At 37.7% G+C, this 14,480-nt stretch overlaps 1 protein-coding gene across 1 annotated transcript; it reads right to left on the bottom strand.

Moving 5' to 3' along the window:
• Nucleotides 1–6,077: 6,077 nt before the first annotated feature.
• Nucleotides 6,078–8,414, bottom strand: LOC149257615 (uncharacterized). The gene is made up of 2 exons (XM_089380773.1): nucleotides 8,330–8,414; nucleotides 6,078–8,221 (listed from the first exon to the last, which is right to left on the bottom strand). Exons 1-2 carry the CDS (start codon nucleotides 8,412–8,414, stop codon nucleotides 6,078–6,080), a joined length of 2,229 nt encoding a protein of 742 aa, XP_089236899.1.
• Between the last annotated feature and the right edge of the window lie 6,066 nt (nucleotides 8,415–14,480).

Here is a 14,480-nt window from a genome sequence, read left to right on the forward strand (position 1 = left end):
ACCTCCGAGAAAATGACGTTGTGTTACGTCAGGGCTGAACCACGTGTCAGCTCCAAATTGTATCGGAGCTCCTTGCCGGATTATTCCTTCTGCCTGAAATCAACCCGAGAGCTTTCCGGCGAGGTTTATTGACCGGTTTCTGGCAGCTGCGTTGAAATTAGATTTCAACATGTCCCTGATTCATTGCAATGAACTGAAATGTCTGTCAGGGTCTATTGGACAGTTGACTCAGTTGACTAACCTGCAAGTGTACAAATGTCCCATAAGAGAACTCCCCCACTCTCTCAGTGACTTGAGTAAATTGAAGACATTGGTGCTATACAATTGCGAGGAATTGAAATGTTTGCCAGCTTCTATTGGACGGTTGACTCAGTTGACTGAGTTGGCACTATGGAGATGTACCATAAGCGAACTCCCCCACTCTGGCGGTGAGTTGAGAAACTTGAAGACATTGTCACTCGGTGGTGGACGCGAGTTAAAAGAGCTTCCAGGGCTTGAACATTTGAGGTCTTTGCAGGAGTTGTGTTTAGAAGGATGTGTGAAGGTAAAGAACGTAAGAGGGTTAGCTTAGTGCATAAAGCTTCACGTGCTTAGTGTTAGAGGGTGCTCCGAGTTAGAGGACTTAGAAGGTGTCGAGCATTGTACGTCATTACGTGAGCTCATTGCGTATGGATGTCCGAAGCTCAGGTGCGGTGGGGGAGTAATGAAGCAGCTGCACCAACGATTGAAAGGAGGACTCAAATTATTAGATTGAAAGGAAGACTCATGGTTGCAGATTATTGCTTTCACTGCAACTTAAGCAAATGCAAGCCAGTTGCATTACGTCCTTCTCTACCCCAAACTGAGAGCCACAGATTCACAGTCTCCATGAAAACACTGAATGGCCAATGTTGAAGGTTTCGAACCATGGTTTGCAACGGCAGATGAAATAACACCCCACCGGTTGTAAATCTAGAACAGTAGCATGAAACTGTATCGCATATTTGTTCTCATTCTTTGAATTTGTTTAATATGTATTGCCTGGATCATAAATGTATTCGAGCTTACAATAAGCAGCATATGTGTGATTATCAGCAAATTCTTATGAGGGTGTCGTTTCAGCATTCCGCAAACAACACATTGCCTGGCGTTTCGGTCAAAACGTCATGCACCGCTCTCCTCAGATGTCTTGTCTGACCTTTAAAATGACACAGATTCTAGAAAATCTGTTTTTAAGGTAAGTTTGTATTTAGTATAGCAGCGCTTCATGTATTAGTCATTGAGTTTTGTTTTTAAGTTTATTTTTTATTAAAAGTTTATGCTATTTGTTTTATTTACTAGCCATTGTCCTAAAAGTACAAAGAGAGGCCGATAGGATTATTAAATTAGAGTTGTTGAATTTCTCTAAAAGAGATATTGGTTCAAGCCTACAAGGAGCAAAGAGATTTGATGTTTGGAGTTCTATGCTATTTGGACATCATATTTCTTTAAATACAACGTAATTTTTTAGAAAAGTTCAAGCCCAATGCAGTTCTGCCATGCAGACATACACTTAAATCGCTACTGGACTTATGATATTGACAAATTCAAAGTAAACTGGTATACAAGAGAATGTACCAAGCTAAACCACAAGTTACACATCTTCATACCTGAAGAAGTACATAACAATGGTCTGGCAAATCAATAGCGATATCATAATTGCTTTTCCTTCCACATACATACAATTGCTCCAAAGGCAAGGACAAGAAAATTTTCAGCTCTAGTGAGCACCAGTGGGTCACTAAAACGAGTGACCACAAGAAGAGACACAATTGTATTAATCCAAAGAAAATACAAAGTTGTTAATTAGAATTCTATTGTCAAACACTATTGTTCTCATAAGTAGTGTTTGTTATCACATGCGTTTACAGTAGCTATTCAAGTTTCAATTTTATTAGATCAGTTAGAACTTGTTTTGGTTCACAATCAATATCTGCTATTCAACTATATGTGTTTTATGTTTTGCAGATAACATAAAGAACAAAATGGTAAATCTCATCCTCTCATCAATAATCACTATTAAGTTGTTTACATATTCTACTCTTCAGTGAGCCAATGAAGTGTAATTAAGATGGCCATCATTCCAATGTCAGCCAATGGAGTGTAATTTAGATGACCATCATTCCATTTCGAGTTACAGTGAGAAATATTATGTAAAATATTATATTGATAATAAAATGCATATAGAACCTAAGGACGTTGCCATTGTCCTAACTCAATAATCATAAACTCATCCGATAGAGATCAACCACAAGAATAATGTCAAGCTCTATCATCCAACAATAAGTTTTTCTTTTCAATTAACAAGCTACAAGTTCTTCGGTTGTCGCATAAAATATAAATTCAGGAGTTAAAGACACTAGGGCCATTATAGCTAAATATGCACCAAGGTTTACTGCTTCACCTGACCAGAATGCAAAAAGAAATGCTACAACGCAGTAGCAATGGATTCTTCAGCTAAAATTGGCCAGACTTTGATTAATTCACATAAACGTCGAACGATATCAATTGTTCAAAAGTTTTAAACAAGCAAAGAAACACAACAGATACATCTAGTTCTTGATCCTTTTTGTGTTCGAAAAAACAGGACAACTTTTGTAAAAGTCCCAACGCGCTCACCAAAAGACAAGAAATGTGCAAATGATTAAATTAGTTACTGAGGTGTGCTGAAATGCCTTTAAAAAGTGCTTATAGACTTTAACTATATTTATTAAGGACCCCAAGAAAACATAATTTTTAAAATATGCTTATCTTTGAGATTTGAATTGATTTATCTACTTATTTCTACAAACCCTAATGCATTTCATTGAAAGACAATATGCAGGACATACATACAATTGATTAATGATGTATGTACAACATTAATGATGCTTATTTTAACAGGTCCCTGATAGTAGTCCTTTGCCCCAACTGGAATTTGCAGAGCAAAAGGTTTTGCCCCTAGGTTTGTTATTATCATGTTCTTGTTCTCTAAAAGTTTGCTCCAAGTAGATCCATTTTGTTGACAGAGATAATTCTAAGAACACCATACCTATCTGCTTGCCCCCATACTGTCTCTAACTGTGACTCAGCACCAGCACCACTGTCAAATAGACAGATAGAATCGTCAAGAACTCTAAGAGCACGCTCCAATTCCAATCCAGAATATCAATAATGTTTATATGCTAATCATTCAATGCACATGCAGTTGCAGTAGAAGTAATAGTCATGCTTCTTTCTTGCTTATGTTCCATTTACTTCATTGTAGTAGTGCCCTTGTGAACCTCCCCATTTTTATAGTTATTGTTTGTATAGTAAAGAATCCTATATGCAAAAGTGGTTTCCCTGCATCTATGTTGGCCATAATTCTCATATTTCTGTAGTCTGATAGTAGCAAAGAGGTGCAGGTAATTGATTGTGAAGAATTCAAGAAATCCGTTAAGAGATGGGGAATGAGTAGTTTTTGTGGCTGTTTGGTATGCTGATTTATCATAAGGTGTTAAACAGCTTTGTTGAGTGATTTGACAAGTATATAGAAGCTAAGGGGGCAGTTTTGTGGCTGTAGCAAATATGTTGTTTATAAGTTATCTTAGATCTGTTATATGTTAGGGATTGTGCCTGAAGGGATGGAAACATTGTTTAGACAGAAGTGAAAATGTATACTGTAGTAAGTTATATTTTAGATTCATCGCTAAAGATGAAAGTTCACAAGAAATAGATTTGAGGAGCCTAAAGAATGAGGTGAAATTTCTGAATTTGCATCAAGCAACATTTTCTTCAAATTTCTACACCATTTTCCTTCTCTATAGTCAGTTTTAATAGGAGTTTCAGAGCATGGAGTTTTTCCCAATTGTTACTGCCCACTTCCAAGCAATGTTGACAACATTAGAATGGGCAAAAAATCAGCGAAAAATCAGCAAACATAAAAAATTACTAATATATATATATATATATATAAAGCAACAATAACATCAGATAAACACATTGGCACATAAATATGGAGAAAGCACTGCTATATATATGTTGTGGATGCCAAATAAAAAATGATCCATCATTGTCAATATTGAATCCTCAAGTCTGATAGTTGTCCAATCAAGCACTCAAAAATAGAGAACCAATACAAAATGACATGACATATATAAATGTATCTCATCATAATAAGGTAGATGTACTTTGCAATTCATGGTATGAAATTAAAATCTGTAATTTTAAATTGAAAATCATAGGTTGAACTATCCTTTAAAATAAAAAATAAAAAAAATGTTGGAATATAATAAATGTTATTAACATCTCATTATGGTATAAATATACTTCATAAAAATGCAAGTTTTCCTGTGTATCAAAATCTGATTCAAATACGTGGGAAGGTTACCCAGTTCATTCATGCATTTTATATTCTTTTCTAGCAGTTTTTTTCTTTCCTACACAAATTCCAATGTTCAACAATGAATGGCTTTAATAATCTTTCCTTCTGGGTGAACATAGACTTGGATTTATATTGGTTCAGGGGATTATCAGTTGTTGTCTCCCCTACCTTTACAATGTGATTCCCCCACTGCCCAACAGTGCTATCTACGAGGCATGAAGTTTCACAGAGGTTGATCAATCCAGCATCACAACTTACTTGCCCAAAAGGAATTAAAAGGAAAAAGTTGTGCTTCATGACTTAAAAACAGTGGCTCAACTTTAGCTTCATATAGAACAATGCACTTCTTGTACAGGTCATGAAAAGATAAAAATAATGTTGTTTTTGACTTGGAAATAGAGTAGCTCAGCTTTAGCTTCATATAGTACCATTGTTCTAGTAGTAAATGGAAGCAATTATTAGGTAAGTCTGCAGAACATAGAAAAGAACAAGAAGACATTTTACAGGAAAGCATGACAATAAGCAGAGGGGTACCAATACCATATAAAACCTTTAATAGAGTACCAAGAACATGTCTTTGAAGGCATAAAAGTTGTATTAAAGCAAGTGAAACTTTTTCAATGGGGGAAAACACCACTGATGAGTGAACTGAACATTAGGAGCATGACTGTTGCATTTCACTTTAACATATGGTCTACACATAGAGATGTGTTTGGTAGGTTATAACTAAACATATATACAATGAAAGTATTCGTTGGCTTCTAAACATATGTACAATAAAAGCATTCTATCACATATAGATGTAATTGACAATGAGCAGCTAATCATATATGCATGATGGGCCATGGCATCGGCAACACCAATTAGTGTTTATTGTGGTGCCAAACTGTGCGAGTTGTTCCTGCAATTGATGCCGCATTTTCCTGTGTGCATCCCTTTCATGGATGTGAATTGTTATCTTAAGTATTTTTCTTATTTTCTTTAACAACTCAATGGTTGGGCGCAAACGGTAAAGAGGCAATGATTGTTGGGGCAAGATCCTTGTTTGCATATCTTGTAATGTAAGTTCTTGTTGCTGAATTTCTTGGCAATACTCATACAACATTCGTAGGTAGCCTGTATCCATACCTGTTGCCATCCAAAAAGGAAACATTGTAAGTGACAATGGATGTGTTTGACGATTTTGTTTGAATATTTCAAATAAAATAAATGATTCCAAACGAATATAAAATCATATGAGGGTAAATGTAATAGCAAGCAAATGTATGTGAAATTTGGTTATGTAGTGAGTGGTGTTTACCATGTGGGTAATTCTGGAAGACAGGTTGTACGATTGGCTAGAGTGTATTCTCTTGAATAGATTTTGATGCGAGCAATGATTCCTCTTGCTGTCTACGCTTAAGATATGGATTCTTGTGCATTTGTGCAATGCGTGAGAATGGGAATGTTGGATTGATGTGATGGCTGACAATGACCGCACTCTTGAAATTGCAGTGAACGTTAACCCTTGGCGTTCTTTGGTGCCGATGTCTACTGTTGCTTTGTCTAATGTCATTCCTTGTGACTTGTGTATCGTTAAAGCCCATGCCATTTGAAGTGGTATCTGAAGGCGTGTACCCCTTGTGATGGGAGAAATGGGTACATATGTTAGGTGTGAAATGTCCCATGGCATTCCTTTGTATTGTCTAAAGTCGACAACCACAAAGGATGGTAATTATGGGGGCTTTGAGCCAATTGAATAAAATATTGAGATGACCTTCCCAAGTGCGCCATTGACAAGGCTTGCATGTACCCATAATTTGCTAGTGAGCATAACTTTTTGTTCATTGCATAAGAGCACTTTTGCAAGCAAATGCTCATCTTCTGTTGTAGTAGGAGTTTTCTGCCTTTGTTGTTCTACAGAGCAAAGCGCTACTGGGATGTTCAATTTTTTAAGCATTTTCCTATTATGCAAGACAACTGAGTTGTTTGTTGCATATAGGTGCATGGATTCTTCAAATGTGTGTTTCTCTTCATGTGTAAGAGACGAACTTGTTCTTGACATTAGGTGTTGCCAATCTTCAAGTGTAGATATTCCATTTCTGAGATTTGTAAGTATTTGTCGGAAAGCAACCTGGGACGGGCTAGCTCCTTGTTGACGGAAAACAGTTGAAAGTGTTATGAATATGTCGAAGCTGCGCCAAAGTGCAGTGCCACGTGATGTCCCAGCATATAAAGGAATGTCTTTTACAGGTGGTAGCTGGCCTAAATCTCCGACAAGGATAATTGAGCGATTACCAAATGGTGCATTTCGGTGAAGAGGGAATGCCTCTCTTAGATGATCGTCAATGCGAGAAAGCATTTTTGGACCAATGAAGCTCATTTCATCAATGAGAATGTATTCTACATGACGGAGTTGCTCTTGCAGTTGTAGGAGTGGTTGGCCTTCGAGAGGATGCATTGTTTGGATAGGGATACGAAGGGCAGAGTGAATTGTGAGGGCATTTATGTTGAAAGCTGCAACGCCGATTGGTGCAAGTAACAACAAAGGGTTTTTGTTTGCTAGTGAGATTTCGACAAATGCTTGGTGCAGGCATTTAATCAAATGGGATTTTCCTGTCCCAGCTATTCCTTGTATGATGATTTTGCGTGGGGGTTTTGGCGAAGGGGTTTTAAAGTGTGAAAAAATAGTGGTAAAAGCTATGTTTTGGGTAGGAGATAATGTGTGATCTTGGGGAAGGTTGGAAAAAGAATGATGTTGGTTTTGAATGGTTGAGCGGTTGAATTCAATGAAATTTATGGCAGTTTCTTGCAAGTGGGGAGGGATAGTAGTATGTGACCAATTGTGGTTGGCATCGAAGTCACGGTAGCCAATCATGTCGAGGTCATCAATTGCAATATTGTAACCTGGGTGCAGCTGAGAGAGGATTTTCCATTCATTCATCTGCATGGAATCAGGAGGGGTGTGCGGGGTAGTTTGATCTTCAGTATGTGGGGTTTGTGGGTTCTCAATTTCTCGATGGACATGCCATGGTGTATATGTACCCTTTTTTTGTTCCCAGTGTGCAATAATTTCTGCATCAGTTGAACCAATATCATTGGGGAGTGTTCGGAAGGGGAAATACAATAGTAATTCACTCCAGCAAAAGGTGGCATAAGAAGGATCATCAGAGGAAGGAATGACATTGTAACGGGGCAAGACATGTACAATCATTGGAGGGAATATGTGTTTCCATTGGTTTTTTCTCCGTTGGGCAGAATATGACCACGAGCGTGCAGCTTCAAGGAGGGGCAGTGATTCTAATGAGACAGGCCTGTTCATATATGCAAGGATAAAGTTTGGTGTCGAACCGGGATTCTCAGTATCTTGTGAAACACGTTTGAAAACAGTCCTGTTGACATTCAAAGAACGAAATGTATGGCTGCAGAGAGAGAGAGGTAGCTTTTGTAACATATGGCATATTTCTTGTGCACCAATGTCTCTATCTGCAATGGTTTCTGTAAGGAGTTTTCGGATGACAGCAACAATAGGTGCTTCTGGAATGGCACTTTGTGATAGCATTTGACGGTAGCTCTCAGATCTTGTTTCTGCTTTTGCTGCATACTTTGAAATATATTTCAACACAACATGGCGAGAAAGGACTGGTTGGAAATCAACATTTGCTCTCCAAATAGAGAGTAGATCGACATTGTGAATATTCAATCTTTCATCATTGCGAGCAGGGACGTAGGTTTTATGACCTTTATCATCAATGAAAAGTGAAGAAGTGGACTTCAACTCCCACGGTACTCCATATCGACAGCTAAGTACATTGTCTTTCTTACGAAGACAAGAAGATTCATGACACTTTGTATGACGTTGAACGCAGTTGATGAGCTCTGTATAGTCTTCAGACTAACTGAAAGTTAATATTGATGCTGTGTCAAGAAGACATGGGTTATGAATCGTTGATTGGTGAAGCAGAATATTTCGATGTTCTGCCTGACGTGGATTCCAGGCAGTTACGTAGTGGTCGAAATATTTATGTGCATTAGCAACTTCTAATGCATTGTCCCAGTCAAGTGTGTCCATGTTTGGTGCATTTTGCAGCTAGAGGAAGCCATGAATGTGTGCGGATCCTCTATGTTGCCATTCGTATCTAAATATAATATGAAGGTTACATTTGGTTAATACATATATATGCAATGTATAAAATTAATGTAGAGGGAAATGGATATTAAATAATACCTACACCAGTAGTCTACTGCATGGAGGCCTTTTTGCAGGATTTCTTCAAGGAAAATTGTAAATCTGCAATGCATATATTGGGCTGTTAGATGTGGGTTTTTAATTATGTTTTGAATTTTCCATTGGAAGTGGTTGACTGAATTGGAAGGAACACTGGTAGGCATGATCATGTGCAAGTCATGCCATTTAGTATCAGCTGCGCTGAGAGTGAAAAAGAATGTTGGGCTTCCTATTTGCATGATCATGTCAATCAGGTCAGATCGTCGTTTGTTCCAGAAAGACCGTGTTCCTCATAGGGCTGAACCGAACCGTATTATTTGCTCTGGCAATCTTGAATCTGGAGAGTCATGAAGACACTGGCATAGGTCTGAAACCGTTGTTGGCAAGTTGTTCTCAATGTACTTCTTCACGAAAACACTAGCAGTTGCTTGGCTACGGTGGCGCATTAGAATGTTATAAAGATAGTAGCGGAATCTTGGGTGTTGGCCAAATCGGTTATCATGGTAGTGCAGCAAGTGTAAAGCATATTCATGCATCTCAACTTTTGTAAGTCTTGGTTGCATGATCATTGCAATGCCTGTAGGGAAGAGTGTGGGGAATGCCATGGCAAAGAGGCCGATGGTGTTGTATTCATTTATAGCAGTTAAAGATATTGGAGGCCAATCGATAGAGCTTGTTGAATTTGAATGGGTCAAGTGCAAATAGTTACAAATGTGCTCAAGCTCAGTACATGAATTTGGGAGTACTGGAATGAAAGAAGAGGGTTGGATTTCTAATGGAGGTAGCATGACATCAGTATCATAAGTAGAATCAGTAGTGGTTTGATGGGGTTCAAAAGAGGAGGTGGTTACATTATGGAGAAGAGAAGAAATATCTGTAGGGTGATCTGGTAGCGCAGAAATTGCAGATGAATTGAATTGAACATCACAGTAGTAAGGGTCATTTTTTATTTTGTATTCAAGGGTTGCAAGGACACGTGATTTGCAAACGAAGAATTCGTAAGCATTTTCAGATGGATTTTGCCTTTTCACAATGAGGATGTCTAAGTCAGAAAGCATTCGGGGTAAGTATTTGGCAATAGTGGTGATGTCTTGAGGGAAGCTAATTGTATGGCCACTATATTTGTATTGACCACCATGGGCATGAGTGACTTGTAGAATGGGGTTGACACGTGCAATGAGCATTTCTTCAACTTGTGTTAACTGTTGAAGGACATAGGGTTGTTCTCCAGGGTTCATGTTGTTCAGTTCAGAAAAACGATTGGTAGATTTAGATGATGCACAACGAAAACAAGAAAGTCTACCATGGAAAAGCTTTGTTTTCATTCCTGGGTATGATTCCTTGCATATTGTGCAAACATGCATGGTAGAAAGTCCATCAATCCTTTCTCGAAAGCGACAGTGTTCTTCATTAAGGGGAGGGTTATATTGGATTTGATGAATGTGAGATGGGTTGGTTTGTATAGTTGGGAGAGCATTTGAGGTGGGAAGGGATGTAGAGGAAGTAGTAGGGTTGTTGCGGTTTTCATAAAGTAGTCGTCGTCGTGCATTTATTCTATCCTTTTGTTGTGCATAAAGAAGACGTCGCCGCTCATTTTTGTCTGCATTTTGATTGTTTTTTGGCATATCTAAACAAGTACAAATAATTATTGTTAGTTTTCATAAACGAGTAGTGCATGTTTGGAGAATGTATTACAAGTTTTAGAATTAACTTTTTTTATTTGAACATAGAATTAATTTTTTTTATTTCAACATCGGTGAAGGTAGGTAGATTAGGTAGAAGGAAAAACATGCAATTAGGAGTACTATAAAATCATATGTTATTTCGGCATCTATTATTGAGAGGAGAGAAGCAAGATAAACAATATTTTGCTCCCTTCTTCATTTTTTTTTTTTGACAAGTTTGAACGATAACATGAATAGATTAGCAAGCAAGAGATCAATGTATAGCATGTAGACAACGAATGGGAAACGTATGTAGTAACTCTTTACAAATGTTGATATCTATATTATGTAAAATGAAAAGGGTAAACATACATATTTTGGAATAATTGGAAGAGAGTATTTGCAGCGACAACGACAGTCTGCATCATAATAACATGGGTGTATAATTTACAACAATATGAAACAATGAGTTGTGCGGAAATGTTTTTTTATGTACAAACAGTAGTGTTAGAAGAGACCCTAAAAAACATTTCAAAGGCGGCGAACAATAGGTCGTTTTGAAGTGGACATTGCTTGAATGTCAGTGAGTGCTTCCTTGCATGCAGAGGCATATTGAATTTCTTCTGAATTGATTAGTATTGGTTGCAAGAATTGAACACCGTTGAAGTAATTTGCTTTAAGGGAAAGTGTTAGCAGGAAGCGGCATCCTGAAATTCGGCCACAAATTTCCTGCAGATCAGTTGGTTCGATAGAAAGAAGGAACAGGTCTTTTGCCGTGATGCCCATGAGCTCATTCCCTGCATCATTGAAAGCTGTGACGTTCTGTAGGTGCCCAATGTGGTCATGTAGCTCAATTTTAAGTTTGTAACGGTAGTCACATTCTGGGAAGTCACCGTTACATTTTGTACAATGCCAAAGATTGTTAGAATGCTCCACAACCTTCTTCATGCATTGTTTTCCATTGAAATCTAATGGACATGCTAGAAAGTAGAAGTCATCCATATGAAGAGCAGTAATTGTTGCTCGAACTGAAACCCATATTGCTTTATCGGAGGTTTGCATGCCAGCAATTTCATGAAACGTATTTCGTGGTAGGGCACATTTCAAAGCAACACCATAGTTTCTACTCAAAGATGGAGAAGAAGAGCTATAACCTGTTTCACGGAACCATGCATGTAGTTGGTGAGTTTCTTCAACTTGTGGATTTATGATGAGAGTGCTTGTTGATATCATCCCTATTGTGGTGCCATTAAATTCAGATACACGACCTCCTTTGATTGCAAGGATTGGTGGGTTGTCGAAAGAGTAGAATTTAGAAAGGTTTTGTCCTATATAGTCACAATGGTCTCCCCATAATGTTACATCAATGCTAAAATCCGACTTGTATTTTAATATGAGTGTTTTCCTTAATGTTTCACTTCTGTCTTTTCGTCGAATTGTTGATGCAGGTGAAGTGGAGGTAACAACACCAATGACATCCACATTTGTATTTGGACTTGCACTTTTTATTTCAGCAATAGTCTTGAAGTGAAAGCTCTGGTAAGGAAACATTGGATCATCTATGGGACATGGATTGATAGTGGAAGCAGCAAACAAGTAAATTTCCCATTTTTTCTTGAGGTGGTTGTAGTTTGGATTTGCTTCTTTCACTGTGCCATTTGAAACAATGTATAGCTGCCCAACTTGAATTAGATTGTAAAGAGATTCGGCCAATTTAGCATATGCATAAAGGTGGATCTCTTCCTTATCACGATTGATAAGTTCAAATCCAAAAACTTTTCCTAAGCCTCACACATTGTTGTAAGTCTTCAATGATGTTTTTGCAGATGCCCTACCTTGGATTGACCAATATTTTCGATAAGGACTAAGTGCCGTGAATGGAATTGTTGTAGTTGTTTCCGTAATTGGTGGAGTAACTACAGAGGGCAAGGTATCTTCTGCTGATGAAGAGCTAAACTGGGATGTACCCACCTTTGCATGTAGTAGCGTCGATGAGTCCTTCGTCAATGTTGTTGAGCACATCACAACTTCAAGCTCAACCACTTGGATGGACCTTATGTAAACAAGTGAGAAATGAATTAATGAAGATTCCATTTTCCTTTTTGTAATGCAAGAAGCGTTTAGAAGGAAAAAAATAAAAGAGGGTAACTTCAAATGGTGGGCCTTACGAGGAGTTTTGAAGCACTGTGCAAGCTGCATTTTTAAGCAGAATTATCGAATCAATTTGGATGTCTCCAGATACAACCTGTGGGCTATATGCGGATGGTAGCAAAGTCTTGTGTTGATGTGTTCCATCAGATAGAGTAATGTGGAAGTGTGAGGATGTTGTTTTTAATGAGGTAACAGAACCAACATCGATTATCTGAAGTAGTGGTTGAATCTCAGTGGAACCATTCAACAACAGAGGAATGGCATTCGTTGTTAAGGTTGTCTCCATAATATTAATAGGAGGATTCTTTTTCCCGTGATAGTAGTACCTGCAATTCATCAATTTCACCACAACACAAAATTCTAGTAAAAGAAGATGTGATGTGAATGTGGAATCTAATCTAACAAGGCTAACTTTTGAAGGCGAAACATTAATAAGGGCACAACCTAGATGGGGAGGAGAACAACCTCTCATATTAACCACCCAAGGTATACCACATTAACAAAATGCCTGTTAATAAGATTCGGTGACAAGGTACATATTGTGCAAATTTGGAAGTACCTCAAGCGACTCAAAGATCCTTATAGTCTTACAGTACCTTTAAAACATGTATGAAATAGGAACATTTGCCAGCCATGCCTAATACTGATCCTTTCAGCAATATTCTGTTCGCACATGATATGCGATCCTTGTAGGAAAAATCCACATGTTTCTTACACAACGTAAAACCCATTAAGAGATGTGTTTCAATCAAGGCATTTGCCATGTATTTCGCTCACTTAATTTACCCTTTGCAGACCTCTTTTAAAGGCTGACTGGACTCCTTATGGCTTTGTAATAATATTTTATAAGTGGTTCATATTAGTAGGCCTTGGAGGCATCGACATAAAGTGCCCACATTTAGGGCAGGCAGTGTGAGACCCATCACTTGGAAGCAGTGTGCTTCTTTTGTGAATCTTGTGCATAATTCATGATATTTTAACTATTTTCTAAACAATCCACAATTTTTTTTTTTTTATTATGCTATATTCGGTTGTACTCACTGTGCTTGTGCAGTTTTGCACATTATAGGGAATCACTTTCATTAATCTTCTCTAAAACTATTAGGAAATTTGTTGGAGAATATTCAATGGTGTCCTCAGGGCCATTGAACATATGTTGAATAGTAGCCATTGCATATGACAAACACGCTATTCAAACACTATGTATAGCTTTCAATAAATTTGTGAGTCTGATGCATGAAAGGGTAGAGCTACTGAATCTGAAAGTTCACACATTCCTTCAATCCAGGCATTAGCCATGTATTTCGCTCCCTTTGCAGACCTTTTTTAAAGGCTGAATCTGCCTTCTTCACCGTAGCCAAAGTGGATACACATAGGGCATTGTTTAATTCTGTGTTGGATGTGAGCTAGAGTCTCCACTTTAGAGTCACAATGTCAGTCAGGCTTTTCCTACTATACTTCATTATTTTTTTCTTAAATGTCCCAAGTGTTATGAGAATCAGATAAAGCCCTTCCATCTATTCCTACTACATTATGGCTTTGTAATAATATTTTATAAGTGGTTCATATTAGTAGGCCTTGGTCTGGATTAAGGTTGGTCAAGTTATTTTCATAACCAAAGAGTTTTCTTGTAATATAGAGCATTATTGGACAGTTCTATCTTTTATATTCATTGTATTTTAGCTCGGAGGCATTGTACCTTATATTTAGGTGACTTAGCGCAGGCAACCACATAAAGTGCCCACATTAAGGGCAAGCAGTGTGAGACCCATCACTTGGAAGCAGTGTGCTCCTTTTTTGAATCTTGTGCATAATTCATGATATTTTAACTATTTTCTGAACAATCCATAAATTTCTTTTTATTAGGCTATATTCAGTTGTACTCACTGTGCTTGTGCAGTTTTTCACATTATAGGGAATCACTTTCAGTAATCTTCTCTAAAACTATTAGAAAATTTGTTGGAGAATATTCAATGTTGTCCTCAATAGAGGGAAAGTACTCAAATCTATTGAGCTAATATGAATAGTTGGCTTACAAAAATTAAATATATAAGTAAGAATATAGGCCATCAAACATATGTCGAATAGTGGCCAT

Source organism: Pinus tabuliformis, chromosome 6, assembly GCF_031772625.1.
Source record: "Pinus tabuliformis cultivar Carrire ecotype Pingquan chromosome 6, CPIR1, whole genome shotgun sequence".
NCBI lineage: Eukaryota > Viridiplantae > Streptophyta > Pinopsida > Pinales > Pinaceae > Pinus > Pinus tabuliformis.